This window comes from Vidua macroura, chromosome 2 (assembly GCF_024509145.1).
Source record: "Vidua macroura isolate BioBank_ID:100142 chromosome 2, ASM2450914v1, whole genome shotgun sequence".
NCBI lineage: Eukaryota > Metazoa > Chordata > Aves > Passeriformes > Viduidae > Vidua > Vidua macroura.
In genome coordinates this window covers 26,449,875-26,463,077 of record NC_071572.1, presented here as the reverse complement: position 1 = coordinate 26,463,077, position 13,203 = coordinate 26,449,875, and the positions used below count along the sequence as shown (strand labels likewise).

The 13,203-nt window shown below is 39.5% G+C and overlaps 1 protein-coding gene across 1 annotated transcript in view; it reads left to right on the top strand.

Moving 5' to 3' along the window:
• The window catches only part of GAS6 (growth arrest specific 6), a 41,181-nt gene that overhangs the window by 15,387 nt on the left and 12,591 nt on the right, over nt 1-13,203 (top strand). The window contains exons 3-10 of the mRNA XM_053971711.1: nt 28-52; nt 835-897; nt 5,508-5,630; nt 7,213-7,332; nt 9,331-9,456; nt 10,682-10,803; nt 10,913-11,031; nt 11,424-11,613. Of these exons, the coding sequence (XP_053827686.1) occupies nt 28-52; nt 835-897; nt 5,508-5,630; nt 7,213-7,332; nt 9,331-9,456; nt 10,682-10,803; nt 10,913-11,031; nt 11,424-11,613 (888 nt within the window). The remainder of the gene's footprint in view (nt 1-27; nt 53-834; nt 898-5,507; nt 5,631-7,212; nt 7,333-9,330; nt 9,457-10,681; nt 10,804-10,912; nt 11,032-11,423; nt 11,614-13,203) is intronic.

Below are 13,203 nucleotides of genomic sequence, written 5' to 3'. Positions count from 1 at the left end.
TTTTTTTTTTTTTTTTTCCTTCTACAGGAATATTTTTACCCGAAATACTTGGGTGAGTTGCAGCTTTTATTTCCACTTTGTGGGAGTGCTGGTATGTGCCTAACACTGGAGCTTGTCACAGCTGAAGTCTCTGCTAAGGAAAGGGCTGGAAATCTGATTGCAATAAACATGCATTGCTAACTTTTAAGATAGACTTTATGTTCCTTATTGTACTTTGAGGTGTGTGTTTTTACTTATGTGTACATTTGCAGACAGAGATGCTTTATGTGCTTTCTGCATGTTAAAATCTTGATGTTGTGTATGTATCTGTGGCTTGCAGTGTTATGAAATAATTTGTAGTTTTCTACCTTTTTCCCTTTTTAATTAAGTTAGTCATTAACTAATCTCCTTTTAAAAAGAAATAGGTGCCTGATTGAACTACTGCCTTATTCTATTGACTGTATCATAGTCCTGGCATCATACTGCTTTCTATTTGTGTTAAATATGATGATATGATGTATTTAAGATCACAAATGCCACAGTGGGAGAAAAAAATGTGTGCTTTTTAGATATTTTAAGAAGTTTAGTTGGTCAAATTGGAGTAGCTACTACCATAGTTTTAGAACCATAGTAGTATCTGGTTAAGTGATCATCTTCACATGGCTTTTAACTGCTGTACATCAAAGCTAAAAGATTTTAATGAACTTCAGAATTTTAAGGCACATGGGAGATGATAATATTGCATAGATTTTGTATCTACCTTCCAAATCCTTGCAGGCCAGGTATCATTTTATGTGCTTTGAACAGGTGTCCTTCACCATTGTAACAATAACAGTTTCATTTTCTGTTTTTCAGACTGTATTCAGAAATATGGGTCACCGTATACGAGAAATCCAGATTTCCTTACATGTGTTCATAGTAAGCATTTTTGGGTTTTATATTGTAGTTGAATGTTCTCTCATTCTACCTGAAGGTGTGGGACTAGCTCAGCCATATCTGTTTTTGGTAGTATTTCAATACTAGTCTTCCTATTCTCCAGGCTTAAGACTCCATACCACTAAACAAAATCTTTCCCATTTTATAACCTAATGCCATCTTGCTGTCCTGTTTTAGTGCTTTGATATTTTATGATGCAAGTTTCTTTCCCACCAATTTCCCAAAGTTTGAATAATATGAGAAGCAAGAGGGACAAGAACTAGGAGGTACCATAAGCTGTACACAATATTTGGCCCCTCGATTTCTATTCTTCTGAATGCTAGCTTTGGCTTACCCCATTTAGGAACATCAAGAAAAGTTTAAAGTCAAACCAGGCTTGTGCCAGCCTTCTTTACATTAAGACATCAGTTTCATGTATCATGTGACTATGCTTTGAATATTGCTACCTTTAAAACCTCAAATCAGTTTGGAAGACAAACCGGTAACTTTGTAGAGGGTGAAGGGTTTTTTTATTCTTCACTAACATTAGAGAAGAAAATGTAATGAATTCTTCTAATACCTTTCTAGTTGCCTTTTGCAGTTTAGCAGTGCCAAAGGTAGAAAACTGCATAAGTATTCTAAATATGTCCTGTGAGCAGTTCAAATGTGAAGAAAATTAGATGTATGTATATTTAATTTCTTTTTAGTCCTGGGTGTCAGTCTTTTATTGTGATCAAGTTTAATTAGTCATGTGTTCATACATGTGCTACCAAAGCAGGATCAATATTTAGTCAACTTTTCACATTTATAAACTGCATTAAAACAACCTTTTTAAAGAGTGAATTCCAAGGTTAATAAGTGGTATGTGAAGAATTTCCCTCACATATTGCAGCAGTATCACTTATGGATGTTGAGTCCTTCGAACTGGGAATTCTCAGACCTGTAGTACCTGTGTTGGCTGCAGTGTGCCAGCTAGTCCAAAGTGGGATGTGAGACTGAATGCTTACATTTACTTGTGCATGTGGCACAGCAAAGAGGCAGGAGTTTCTGCTGAAAATGGTGATTGACTGGGAACAGTTGTTCCAAACAACTAATCAGGTCTCAGAAATGAGAGTCTAAAGGGTAGTGATGAAAAAATATTAAAAAATAAAAGCTGAATAATTGTTTTTAGGGATTTCTGCCCATTGCAGATGCAGCTGTTTGGAAAGAAAATGATAATATTTTCCCCCATTATAATATTAAAAGGTTTTTAAATGTCTGAGTTTTGTCTAGCCATCATCAATTCAAAGGAGAAGTAACAGAGAAGGAGCCTGAAACACGCTTGGAAGAATGACAAGCTTCGTGCTTGGCCAATTCTAGCGTGTCTCTTAATTTTTCACAGATGCTGCCAAAAGACTATGTAGCTCTATGGGTTTATGCCTGCAAGACACTTCTAAACTTTCCTTCTTAGCAGCCTTTCTCCTCTTGAAACAAGGTAGTGGAAGGTTCTTTTAACCTGGTGTAAAAAGATGTTGAACAACCAAAGGGCTGGAGGGTGATTGACGGCCGTAGTTTCATAAACTCTTGAGATCAGGTTACAGCTGATCCAGATTCAGAGGATTTGATACAGTGTGTAAATAGGGATTTCCAGCATGGGTGCTTACATGAGCAGTATTCCCATCAGAGTTAGCAGAGAGTTAATCTCCTCTGGTTCTAGAGGGATTCCCCCAACCAAACTGTGTCTGCTCTGAGGAGACCTGAGTCCCTCCACAGACTGTTTATTGTACTATCTCCACTGACTGCGATGAGTATTTATAATTGCTTTGCAGATAGATCTTACTTTACACATGGATACCTATATTTCTCTGCATATCTGGATCTTTTTCTAAAAGAGATCCTGAAGGTCATCTAGGAATTAAGGATTTGGTTCTGCAAGGCTTTGGAAAGTTCTACAGGACTTTTGGAAAATGAAGCTACACATGGCCTTAAAATACACAATTATATTTTTGTTAGGTCACATGTGCCTGCTTTTTACTATTAAATTACTGAGTGTGATATTATTTGCAGCCTAGCATTTTATGAAGTCTCAATATGAACCATTTTGTGAGTATCAAAAAATAAATTCACAGAACAAAGTAATAAACTGAAAGTGACAGTCAGTGGGCATAAGCAAAGTCTTGTTTCCATACAGATTTCAAAGATGGAATTGGTAGTTCTATTTTCTGTCTGCACTTATGAGCTTCATAGGTGCTATCAGACACAGCTCAAAGCACATGAAAAGGTCATGTTCATCACTACTTTTAACAGCTTTACTAAAATCTGTCATGTAAATGAATGTGAACAAAAGCTCAGGTTTTTTTCTTTCGCAATGGTTTCAGTCAACAGCACCTTCTATGAAACCAGCAGAATAACACAACTGCGAAGCCACCAGAAGAGTATGAGGGTGTGTCTTATGTTCTCAAACTCTTGTGATAAGAGGGAACAATCAGTTTGTGCTGATGTGATAGAAATCTCTGTGGTTGATATCCATGGATTATATCATGGGTTGTTACCCTGATGGGCATTGTTACTACCAAGTGGCTCTGCAAGACATGTCAGAATCCAGTTTGAAGGGAAGAATCATAAACTTGTGGATACACCAGATAAGTTGTGCATAATCCTGTTGACTGGATTTGCTTATCAAATGACTGAAAACACTGCTATATTTAGATTTGGTGTGAGCTGCTAAAAAAAAACCCTGTGGCTTACTCTACCTAAACCATTCTTTTTAATGTACACACTCTGATTTGTCTATGAAAAGGAGCATCCTGGACAGACTTGCTCTATTGTGGCTCATTGCCACCTTAACCTGGCCTCTCCTTCCCCAGCTCCTCCACCTCCAGCAGTGTGTCAGCTGGGCAGTGATTTACTGGGAGGTGTTCTGGCAGGTGGATGTTAAGACAGCCCATGTAGCTGTGTTTTGTTTCGTGTGTCTGGCCTCTTTGGCAGTGCCTTTGCCCCAGCTCTGCACATGTGGAAGGTTTTGTCTGAACATCAGGAAATGCTTTTTCATTGTGAGGGTGAACCAGAACTGGCACAGGTTGCCCAGGGAGCTTGTAGAGTCGCCGTCCCTGGGATAATCAAAAGCCTTCTGGCTATGTTCCTGAGCAACAAGCTGTAGGTGGCCCTGCCTGAGCACAAGTGACCTCCAGAGATCCCTGCCAACCTCAACCACCTGAGATTTAAATCCGAGACAGTCCATGCAAACAAAAGTGCTGTTCAGTGCTTTATGAGACATCAAATGGAGCTGCTACTGCCTGCACTCACAGAAGTGTTAAAGTTCTTTCAAAGCATGTCATGACAGTGACTTTCAGGATCACACAGGGGAAGCTGAGAAGAGACCTGTAGAAGTATAATAATCCTGACAAAAGTAGGAGTCTTAACTTTTCTCAGTTTGAGAAGTTTCATGGGGCTGCTAATCTACAAACAGTTCCTCTCCTAAAAGCCTCCCTGTCATGCTACAAAGTCATGCTTCAGAATATCAAGAATCTGTACTGGACTCAGCAGAACCAGTGGATGGAAACCAGTGCAGGTCTTTTCTGCTGCTGCTCACTTAGTGTGTACACACTGGGCACTTTCAAATGCTGGGAGGAGATAAATGAAAAGAAAGGCTCTTGAACCGGTGAGCTTTGCAATCTGCAGAAGAAGCTCCTGCACTGTTTCTTCTGGTTAAAGTTGTGAAAACAGTTAACATATTCCGGTTTTTGAAGACCACTGACCTAGAACACTGGTGTTAACAGGTTGCTACTACATGATAGCTACCAACTCATTTTTTGTGGAAACAGGGGTGTTCTCTCCTCCTTCCTTTAGCTACCTCTTTGAAGCACCGTCCCTGGGTGTTGTGCAGGTAAGTGGGTAGGTGAATTTGGACAGGTGACTACAGCTGGTGAGTAGTTACATGATACTTTGAGATTTATTCCTTCAATTGTTCCCAAAGTGTGGTGACAACTCCCCTGCTTCTTTCCAATGAGAAAACTCATTGTTAAATCCTGGAACTTGGCTTAAAAATCCCCATAGGAACATTGTGCTCTTTGTAAACTGGATTCATGGTTTGTTGTTTCTTGGTTGTTGAAATATGGGTATTCCTTTTTTATTTTCATTTGATGTAATAGAAAAGATCTAACAAAAATTTCATTTATAAACTTTTGTTAGATTTGCCAGAAATTTTTCATCCCTGGTAAGATCCTTGGTTTAACTATCAAAAGTGATTGAAAAGAGTGTCCATCCTTTCTTGAGTATTTTAGTTGATACTGCTTTTTTATTTTTCTCAAAAATTAATGAGAATAAAAAAAAAATAAGCTACTTTGAGTTATTTCTTTCAGGATGTGTCCTTCAGATATGGGGGTGGTACCTCACTCCCTTGCACAATTAAGTGAATTCCACTGCATATGCTCTGCAAAATTCCTGGCACAGCTTGTTTGGCACGTGAGCACTAAGAACTAGCTTATAGTTTTGCCAGGTACAAGTATTTTTGAGTGATTCTCCAATACTGTTTAAGATTCCCATCTTCTAATGAGAGTGAAACACCTGGTTGTCAGTGACTTCAATGTGTTGTTCTGTTTTGTTTTGGTTTTTTTATTCCTTGTGTAAATCAGATTTGCCAAACCAGTGTTCTCCCAGTCCTTGTCACAAAGAAGGTACCATCAAATGCAAGGATCTCAAGGGGGATTTCTATTGTGAATGCAAGCATGGCTGGCAGGGAAAAAAATGTGAAAAAGGTAATTTGGTTTCATTATCTTTTATTCTTGTAACAAATATGTTTTGGGTTTTGCTGTATTCTCAAATGGTCACTGATACTGTGCTGCACAATTCCAAAGTCACAGAACTGAGCCTGGATTACACATTGTTCGTGTTTTTATCTTTCTGGGAAACAGGTAGTTTTTCACATCAACATTTTTATATGACTCTAGTGGAGCTCAGCTTGGTCTTGGCAAGATAATCCAAGAAGTTATGCTCCAACATTCTGCTCCACCCCTCTGAAAGCAGCAGCAGCAGAAATAGAGCAGTAGTGGCTTTTCAAGCAGAACTGCATCAGCTGCTGCTGTGAATCCTGGTGTAACACATCACAGACCGCAGAGCCAGAGAAGCTGGCCCATCTTCCCATCTAGCATCCCTGCAGTGGGAACAATGACTTCCAGTTGGCAAGTTGAGGTTTGAGTCTGATGACACACAAATTGATAAAATTAGTCTCTAGAAGCCTCCTTGCTAGTCTGACCTTATTCCATGTCCACTTAATTCCACATATTCCATTGGGGTATTTTCATCACCTCAAAAGAGAATTTTAGACAGTAACTATTGGTGCAAAAATTTCCAGCTGCCTATGGAGTTTTCTCTACAAGTTATCTTCCCTCCTCTTGTTTTCTGGCTTCTTTGGTTTTTTTCTTCTGCCTGCAAGGCTTCCTGTCAGGGCCACTGCTTTTTTGCTTGCCAATAGTAAATAATGACTGGAAATAGTATTCAGCCAGTCCAGAATTGTGGCAACCAAGACAGTAGGAAATCCAATCCTTTCCTTCTCATGTAAATATTGTGATGAGTTTATAGGATCACTAAAGCATCTTATTTAATCAATTAAGAAAGCAGACCAGTCAGTATCCAGTTGGCTTTGAGAGCTCAGACACTGATCAGTCTGAAGCATATTTCCTTATTTTCTTATAAAAGGCCATGACATGCTGTTCTACCCATCAGCTAACTCTGGAGTCCCATAGACAAGCAGGACATAATAAGCAGGTAGGGTAGACTGAAGGTGAAACTCAGGCTCTGCTGGATTTTACAGGCTTTTGCTGCCCATTTCTGTGGGGCACAGTTAAGCTCATAAATGTTCGGCAGGTGTGAACTTGGAACTTCCTGTGTTCTCACAAGTTCTGTAATAGTAACAATATAGTGTTCCTTTTTTATTTAAGATTCTGTCCTGAACTTACTGGCTATAGCATAATTTTAGTACTTAGTTATGATAAAAAATACATAACTAGTTTGCTTCTGCAAACAAGCTTCTTTGCCTCCACAGTGACTAAAGATACTTTTATGCATTCTCAGAGCTGTGAAGGAGATACTACTCAGTTACAGATCCTTCTCTCTCTCTTCTTTTTTTTTTTTTTTTTTTAAGTTAAACAAACTTGAGCTTATACGCATGAAGTGTTTGAATGAAATCTTTGAAATCTTTGTGCTTTTTGTTATCACTGCGTTGCATCTGTAATACTGTTTCTTGTTTGGTCTTTCTCCTTCCCAACGCCTATTGCACTGTGACCCTGTAGATTATTTACAGATGTGAAAATCTGACTGTGACGCTTTCTTCTGATGTAGATATTGATGAATGCAGAACGCAGAATGGCGGCTGTAACCAGCTCTGCCTCAACAAGCTAGGCAGCTACCGGTGCTCATGCTACAGTGGTTATGTTCTTAAAGACAGCAAAATATGTGAAGGTAAGCTTTGCTGGGACTCTCAGTTTGCTTCAGGGGGTTGCTTCATGACTTGTGTCTGTATTTTGGAGAGCTGGGTTGCCCTGAGCAGTCCTGGTCTGCTCCTTAGCCCAGCAGAAATTTGCTGGTAGCTCCCCTTAGCTTGACCCCACTGGGGTTGTGCTGGGTGCTCCTACATGCCTGGGCTTGTTAGCAGTTGGACCATGATACTCTCAAGATCATAACACAGGCGTGATTCACAGAGGATTTGTGGCTTAGATTGTGCTAAATTGGTTTAGTTGATCAATCCTCATATCCTGACATTGAGAGGAGGAAGTGTTGGCCAGATTTGTTGTTATGATTCTTTCCAGACTCACAGTGTTGTAGTATGTGAACCATTTGTTTTTCTTTTGTGTGTTTCTTATTTTATTTTTTTTTAGATTTGTATGTGTGCAGCAGCTTATGAATTTGGATAGATACAGAAGGCTAAATTCACTGCAAGTCAATATTAATAGGTGTAGAAAGGCCCTAGTGAAGTTTGGCAGCTATTTTACATACCAGCTAAGAGCAGAAAATGAGGACCTGAAGTTTCTGATTGAACCTGCCTAATGAATTTACATAACCAAAACTTAAGCAACTGAGATTTTAAAAGTGTTAAGAGACTGCATGCTGAGACAAACTCAACAACAGGTGGCTGTTAGTTACATTCATCTTATGAAAAAACAGGTATATATCTGTTAGAGATGGATGTGATGACATACTTCTAAACAATTTGCATACATGATATGATCAACTTATTAATGCTACTAGCAAAAAGAAAAAGAGCAAGATTTTGTTTCTATGTCACTTCCACTCTAAATGACTGTATAGATTACATGGTATCTGTTCTGAATGGGAGGAGCAACTTAGAAGAGCCAGCTTCACTTTTGAATTGTCCTCTAGTGCCAGTCAGCATGGACAGGTGGATGGCGAGGGGCTCACATATTGTGTTTGTTTGCTGTGCATGTACATTTGTTCCAAAACCTAGTACTGTCTCCTAGAGCACTGTGAGCACTACTATATAAGCATTCTGTAGCTTCAACGTGTGACCTTCCAGCTGCTGAGATTACTGTCAGGTGTGGTTATTGATAGCTCAGATTTAACATTGCATTTTGACTTTCTAAATATTTGTTCCTGTCATCATGGGCATACATACAAAAGTTCCCTCATCTTCATTTGTAGGCTAAGCTACATAGGATACTCAGCCAGTTCACTCATACATGGGAAAATCAACAAGAGTAATGAGTAATTATAGTTTTAACACATACTAGAAAGCAAAAGTAAATATTAAACTCTCGGTATACTGCAAATGTTTTGTCAACACCGGGATTCTGCAGGGTATTAGTTAACATGTGAGGAAAACAATCAGGTTTTTTTATGGACTTCCAGTTCCAGTTCATTGCCTGCCCTTATGGCAAAACCCCACATCTCTCTGGTATGGCTTGTTCTCTGTGACAAATTGGGCTGCTTCAATTCTCCCTTGCCTCTACAAACCAGCAGATTTAGATATTAGCTTTGTAAATATATGAAAATGTATTTTTTACCTGTCTGAGGACACAGAGCAAAATTCTCTGAAGTGCTACAGGATGAGTGTTGCTTCAGTGTTTTGGTAAAATTCATGCTGCTGCTCCTAAGTTTCTGCCTGTTGCTTTTTTAAACCTGCAGTTTCAGGCCCCTGATTGGAGAGAGTGGGGCTTTTTGGTTTTGTGGTAGTTGTTTTGTTCTGCAGTTTTTCTCCTGGTTCACTTTGCATTGCTTTTTCCAACAGTGGTTAATGGCTTAAGGTAAAAAAGACCAACTGATTTTTGAAGCCTGAAGTCACTTCTTATAGCTAGCTAACCCTAAAAGTGAATTCTTAAAGATAGTGGTTTTTTTCAATTTCCAAAGTTATGCAGGGATCTCCTTGCCTTAAGCTCACTCTATGTGAACAGTGCAGTGATTATACTCCTCTGAAGTTGTGTTGTTTAATTGCTTGTTTTGCAGATATAGATGAATGCACAGCATCAGCAGACATCTGTGGAGAAGCTCATTGTAAAAATTTAATTAGCTCATATGAATGTCTTTGCGATGCAGGCTACAAGTACGATGACGTGAGAAAAACTTGTCAGGGTAAGTGCAAGAAATGTGTTAGCATTTATTATATAATTTAAATCTGTAGAACCCCGGAAATTTAGTTTCAGGCTTCAGTAAAAGCTTTTATTGCTTTTTAAATCTTGCTTGCACACTGGAGTTCTGTTCCCTTTCCCTAGTTAGGAGTGAGTTTGCAGCTTGTGGTCACCTTTGAGTTCATCGAGCTTGCTGTCATCTTTGAGTTCAGTGAGTTTGCAGTCATCTTTGATGACTTGTATCAAGCTGTATGAGCCAAAGTACTGAGATTTCTTGAAATTTTAACAAGTGCAACATCTGGTGAAAGCTCAGAAGCATCTGTGCATGTTGCTGTCTCTCTTCATAGGACAAGAAAAGTTACAAAGCAGTAGCTCTTTTTTCAAAACCTGTCTTGTGGTATTACTCTGAACTAGGAACTTAATATGTACTGGAAGCATGCACAGCTCTGCTGGCTACACTGCTGCAAGCTTTCTCAACAGAGTAAGTTTTGGAAGTATTCCAAAACCAGCATTGTTCCCTGCCTTTTGTCTAAGTTAACGTAATGACTCAAATCACACTCCAACCAGTCCTGTTGGGCTTTAAGTGTTAAACTATGCCTGAAGAGATCCCTGTGGGCTGTCGCAGTTTGCTTTCCTGCATTTGTTTGTGAAGAAGATAAAAAATAGTGGAAGAAAAAAAGAAAACAGTGAATGAGAAACTCAGGTTTTATATGCAGTCCCTGACTGCAAGGAGCAGAAGTCAGTCACTACAGGCATAGCAGAAGGGGCCTGAAGGGAGGAAGTCTTGTCTAGAAGTTACAGCCCAGGGCTCTGTTCCAGCAGACAAGTAGTTGAGTTCTGCTTCCAGCCTTCCCACTGACTTGCTATGTATCTTTGGGCAGCTGGAATCTGTCTGTGAAAATAGATTTCACAGAATAAGCTGAGTTGGAAGGGACCCACAAGGATCCAAGGATAGAATCGAACTCCCAGGCCGGCACAGCACCATCCCCAACAGTCACACCATGTGCCCAAGACCATTGTCCAAATGCTTCTTGAGCTCTGTCAGGCTTGGTGCTGTGACCACCTCCCTGGGGAGCCTGTTCCAGTGTTCAACCCCCCTCTGGGTGTAAAACCTTTTTCTAATATCCAACCTAAACCTCCCCTGACACAACTTCAGGCCATTCCCTCAGTTCTGCCATGTTTAAACAAACTCAGTGTTTTTATCTCTCTTCTTTGCTGGTCTTGTGTAGATATAGATGAATGTGAAGAAAAGCTCTGTGAACAGACCTGTGTCAACTCACCAGGGAGTTACACTTGTCATTGTGATGGCAGAGGGGGGGTGAAACTTTCCCAGGACATGAATACATGTGAGGTATGTCAGTGTTCATTGCTGTAACTGCAAACAGACCTTTACAGCACTCTCTGATTCTCTTTCTGCTGTGTGAGGACAATAAGCACTCAGAAATGTGTTTTGATTATAGAACATCATACCATGTGTGCCTTTTGCTGTTGGAAGGAGTATTAAATCCTTGCACCTGGGGAGGATGTTCAGCGGCACTCCTGTTATCAGGCTGCGCTTCAAAAGGAAACAACTGACGAGGTGAGGACAATTTAGAATAGCAGTGAAATGCTCTAACTGGCTTTGATGCATGCAAGGGAGTTGTTACAATAATAATTGACCCTACAGCCATCATTATTTGCTTGGATTATGATGTCCTGTTAGGCTAAACATTACCTAAACCAGCAATTAAGAAAGGTAGCCTTGACCACAGAGCTGTTAGGACAATTACTGAAATATAGTATTGTATTCTTTATTCTTGATGATGTTTTAAAAGCTGTACTCACATCTTAAGGCTTTCAGGAGTGCATTAAAAGCTAGTATATTTTAATAGAGCTTTAGAGCTGCTAGAATTGATGCTATCTGTATGGAAAATACTCTGTGGTTTTTGAACTCTGCATAACTAATTTATTTCTTGGCACCTGTGTGGTCAGACTTGTGGCTGAGTTCGACTTTAGAACCTTTGATCCTGAAGGTATCCTTTTCTTTGCTGGAGGCCATCAAGACAGCACATGGATAGTGTTGGCTTTGCGCAAAGGACGGCTAGAGCTGCAGCTGAAATACAACGGAATCGGCCGCGTGACCAGCACCGGGCCACTTATCAACCATGGCATGTGGCAAACGGTGAGTCCAGGCCCCTGCTGAGGTCTCACTCCTTCTTGGCCTGTTTGGGATGTACTCATCAAGTGCAGATAGACTTTGTGTATTCGTGGGAAAATGCTTTCCCAACCTATCTACCCAGTAAATGCATGCCAGTATGTCATACATTCCAAGGTGAAAATATTTTTCCTAATAAATTGAATTATACTTTACATCCATTGCAATATACACTGCATCTCTAATTTGCACAACCAGAGCAACCACTTGCACAAACTTGCATTTTGAGATGCAGTAGGGCTAAGATGACTTCACATCAGCTCAAGAAGATGCCCCCTAGCTGAGGGAACTCTGTATCTGTTCTTTTAAGAAAGTTTCCAAGTGTGTTTGGTGTGGGGGGATCGTTGCTTTTGTTTATTCATTCATTTGTTTAGTCACAGGCCTTTTTCACAAATCTCTTATGCTACAGTATACTTTTAATAAAGTCTTCAGGCCTGTTTATATACAAAATAAGCTGTTTCCCTTGTAAAGATATTGGGGTCTACTATAGCATCAGAGAATTCAAAAAAATGTTGGAAGAGACATCTAAAACCATAAAGTCCAACTGTCGACCTAGCACTACTGCTGTAAACCCTAAAGCATCTTTTTATTGATACCATAATCCCAGCAATCTCATGAGATTGTAAGGATTGTAAAGGTTCGTGTTCTTGGCACTCTCACAGAACATTGACTGGTGATTTTGGGAGCGTTATGGTTATTGCCATTTGTGGCAGGATCATCCTGCAGTATGATATACATTAGATGAGCAGTTTATACATGCTTTCTCACTTCTGCCTTTTCCTCTCCTTTCATTTTTTCTTACTTAATTAGTTCTTTTAAATTGATGTGCCTTTTGGGGAGTGGGTGGGAAGTTCTCAGCTAACTCACATATGAGACAAATGCAAATACTGGTAATTGTGAATCATTTTCTGGTTTACATTTTTTAGTATATAAAAGCTGAAAATTATACATTAAAGAAATAAGGAAGGTGGGAAAAAGTTGTTTCTAATTAATAAATGAAGAAGTCCTTGAATACATTCACTATCAACCACTGACATTTGGTAATGTTTCCAGCAGAAGAGGTGATTTTTGGTTCGGTTCCTTTAATGACAGTGAAAAAATTTTAGATTCCAAATGGAGAACTATAAAGGTTCAGTGAAGCTGTAGATAAAATGTGTGACATGCTGTATCTTTACATATAGCAATAGCTTCAAGCCAGTACTTACTGAATTTTATGGTAAGAGTTGTCCTGCTAATTTGAAATATGACAATTGTAATTGCCTGCAAAGAGAGGACGGTGACAGAAGATGTGAAAAACAGAGTGGATGCCACTGGGGTGACTTGGGAGTCACAAAAATCAGCAGTTGTCAAGCTAATTCATTTAATAGAGGAGCTAACATACTTGCTAAGTGCCTGACCTCATTATGAGATAATTACAAACTACCCCATATTAGTTTGAGGGGGACACAGCTGTAATGTCTTTTCTTTCTTCAGGGAGAGAAAGCAGTGTGATGAAAATGTCATGTTTAGGCAAGAATTAAATGTCTCCTGCCAGCTATCAGTGTCAGGGCTCTTATC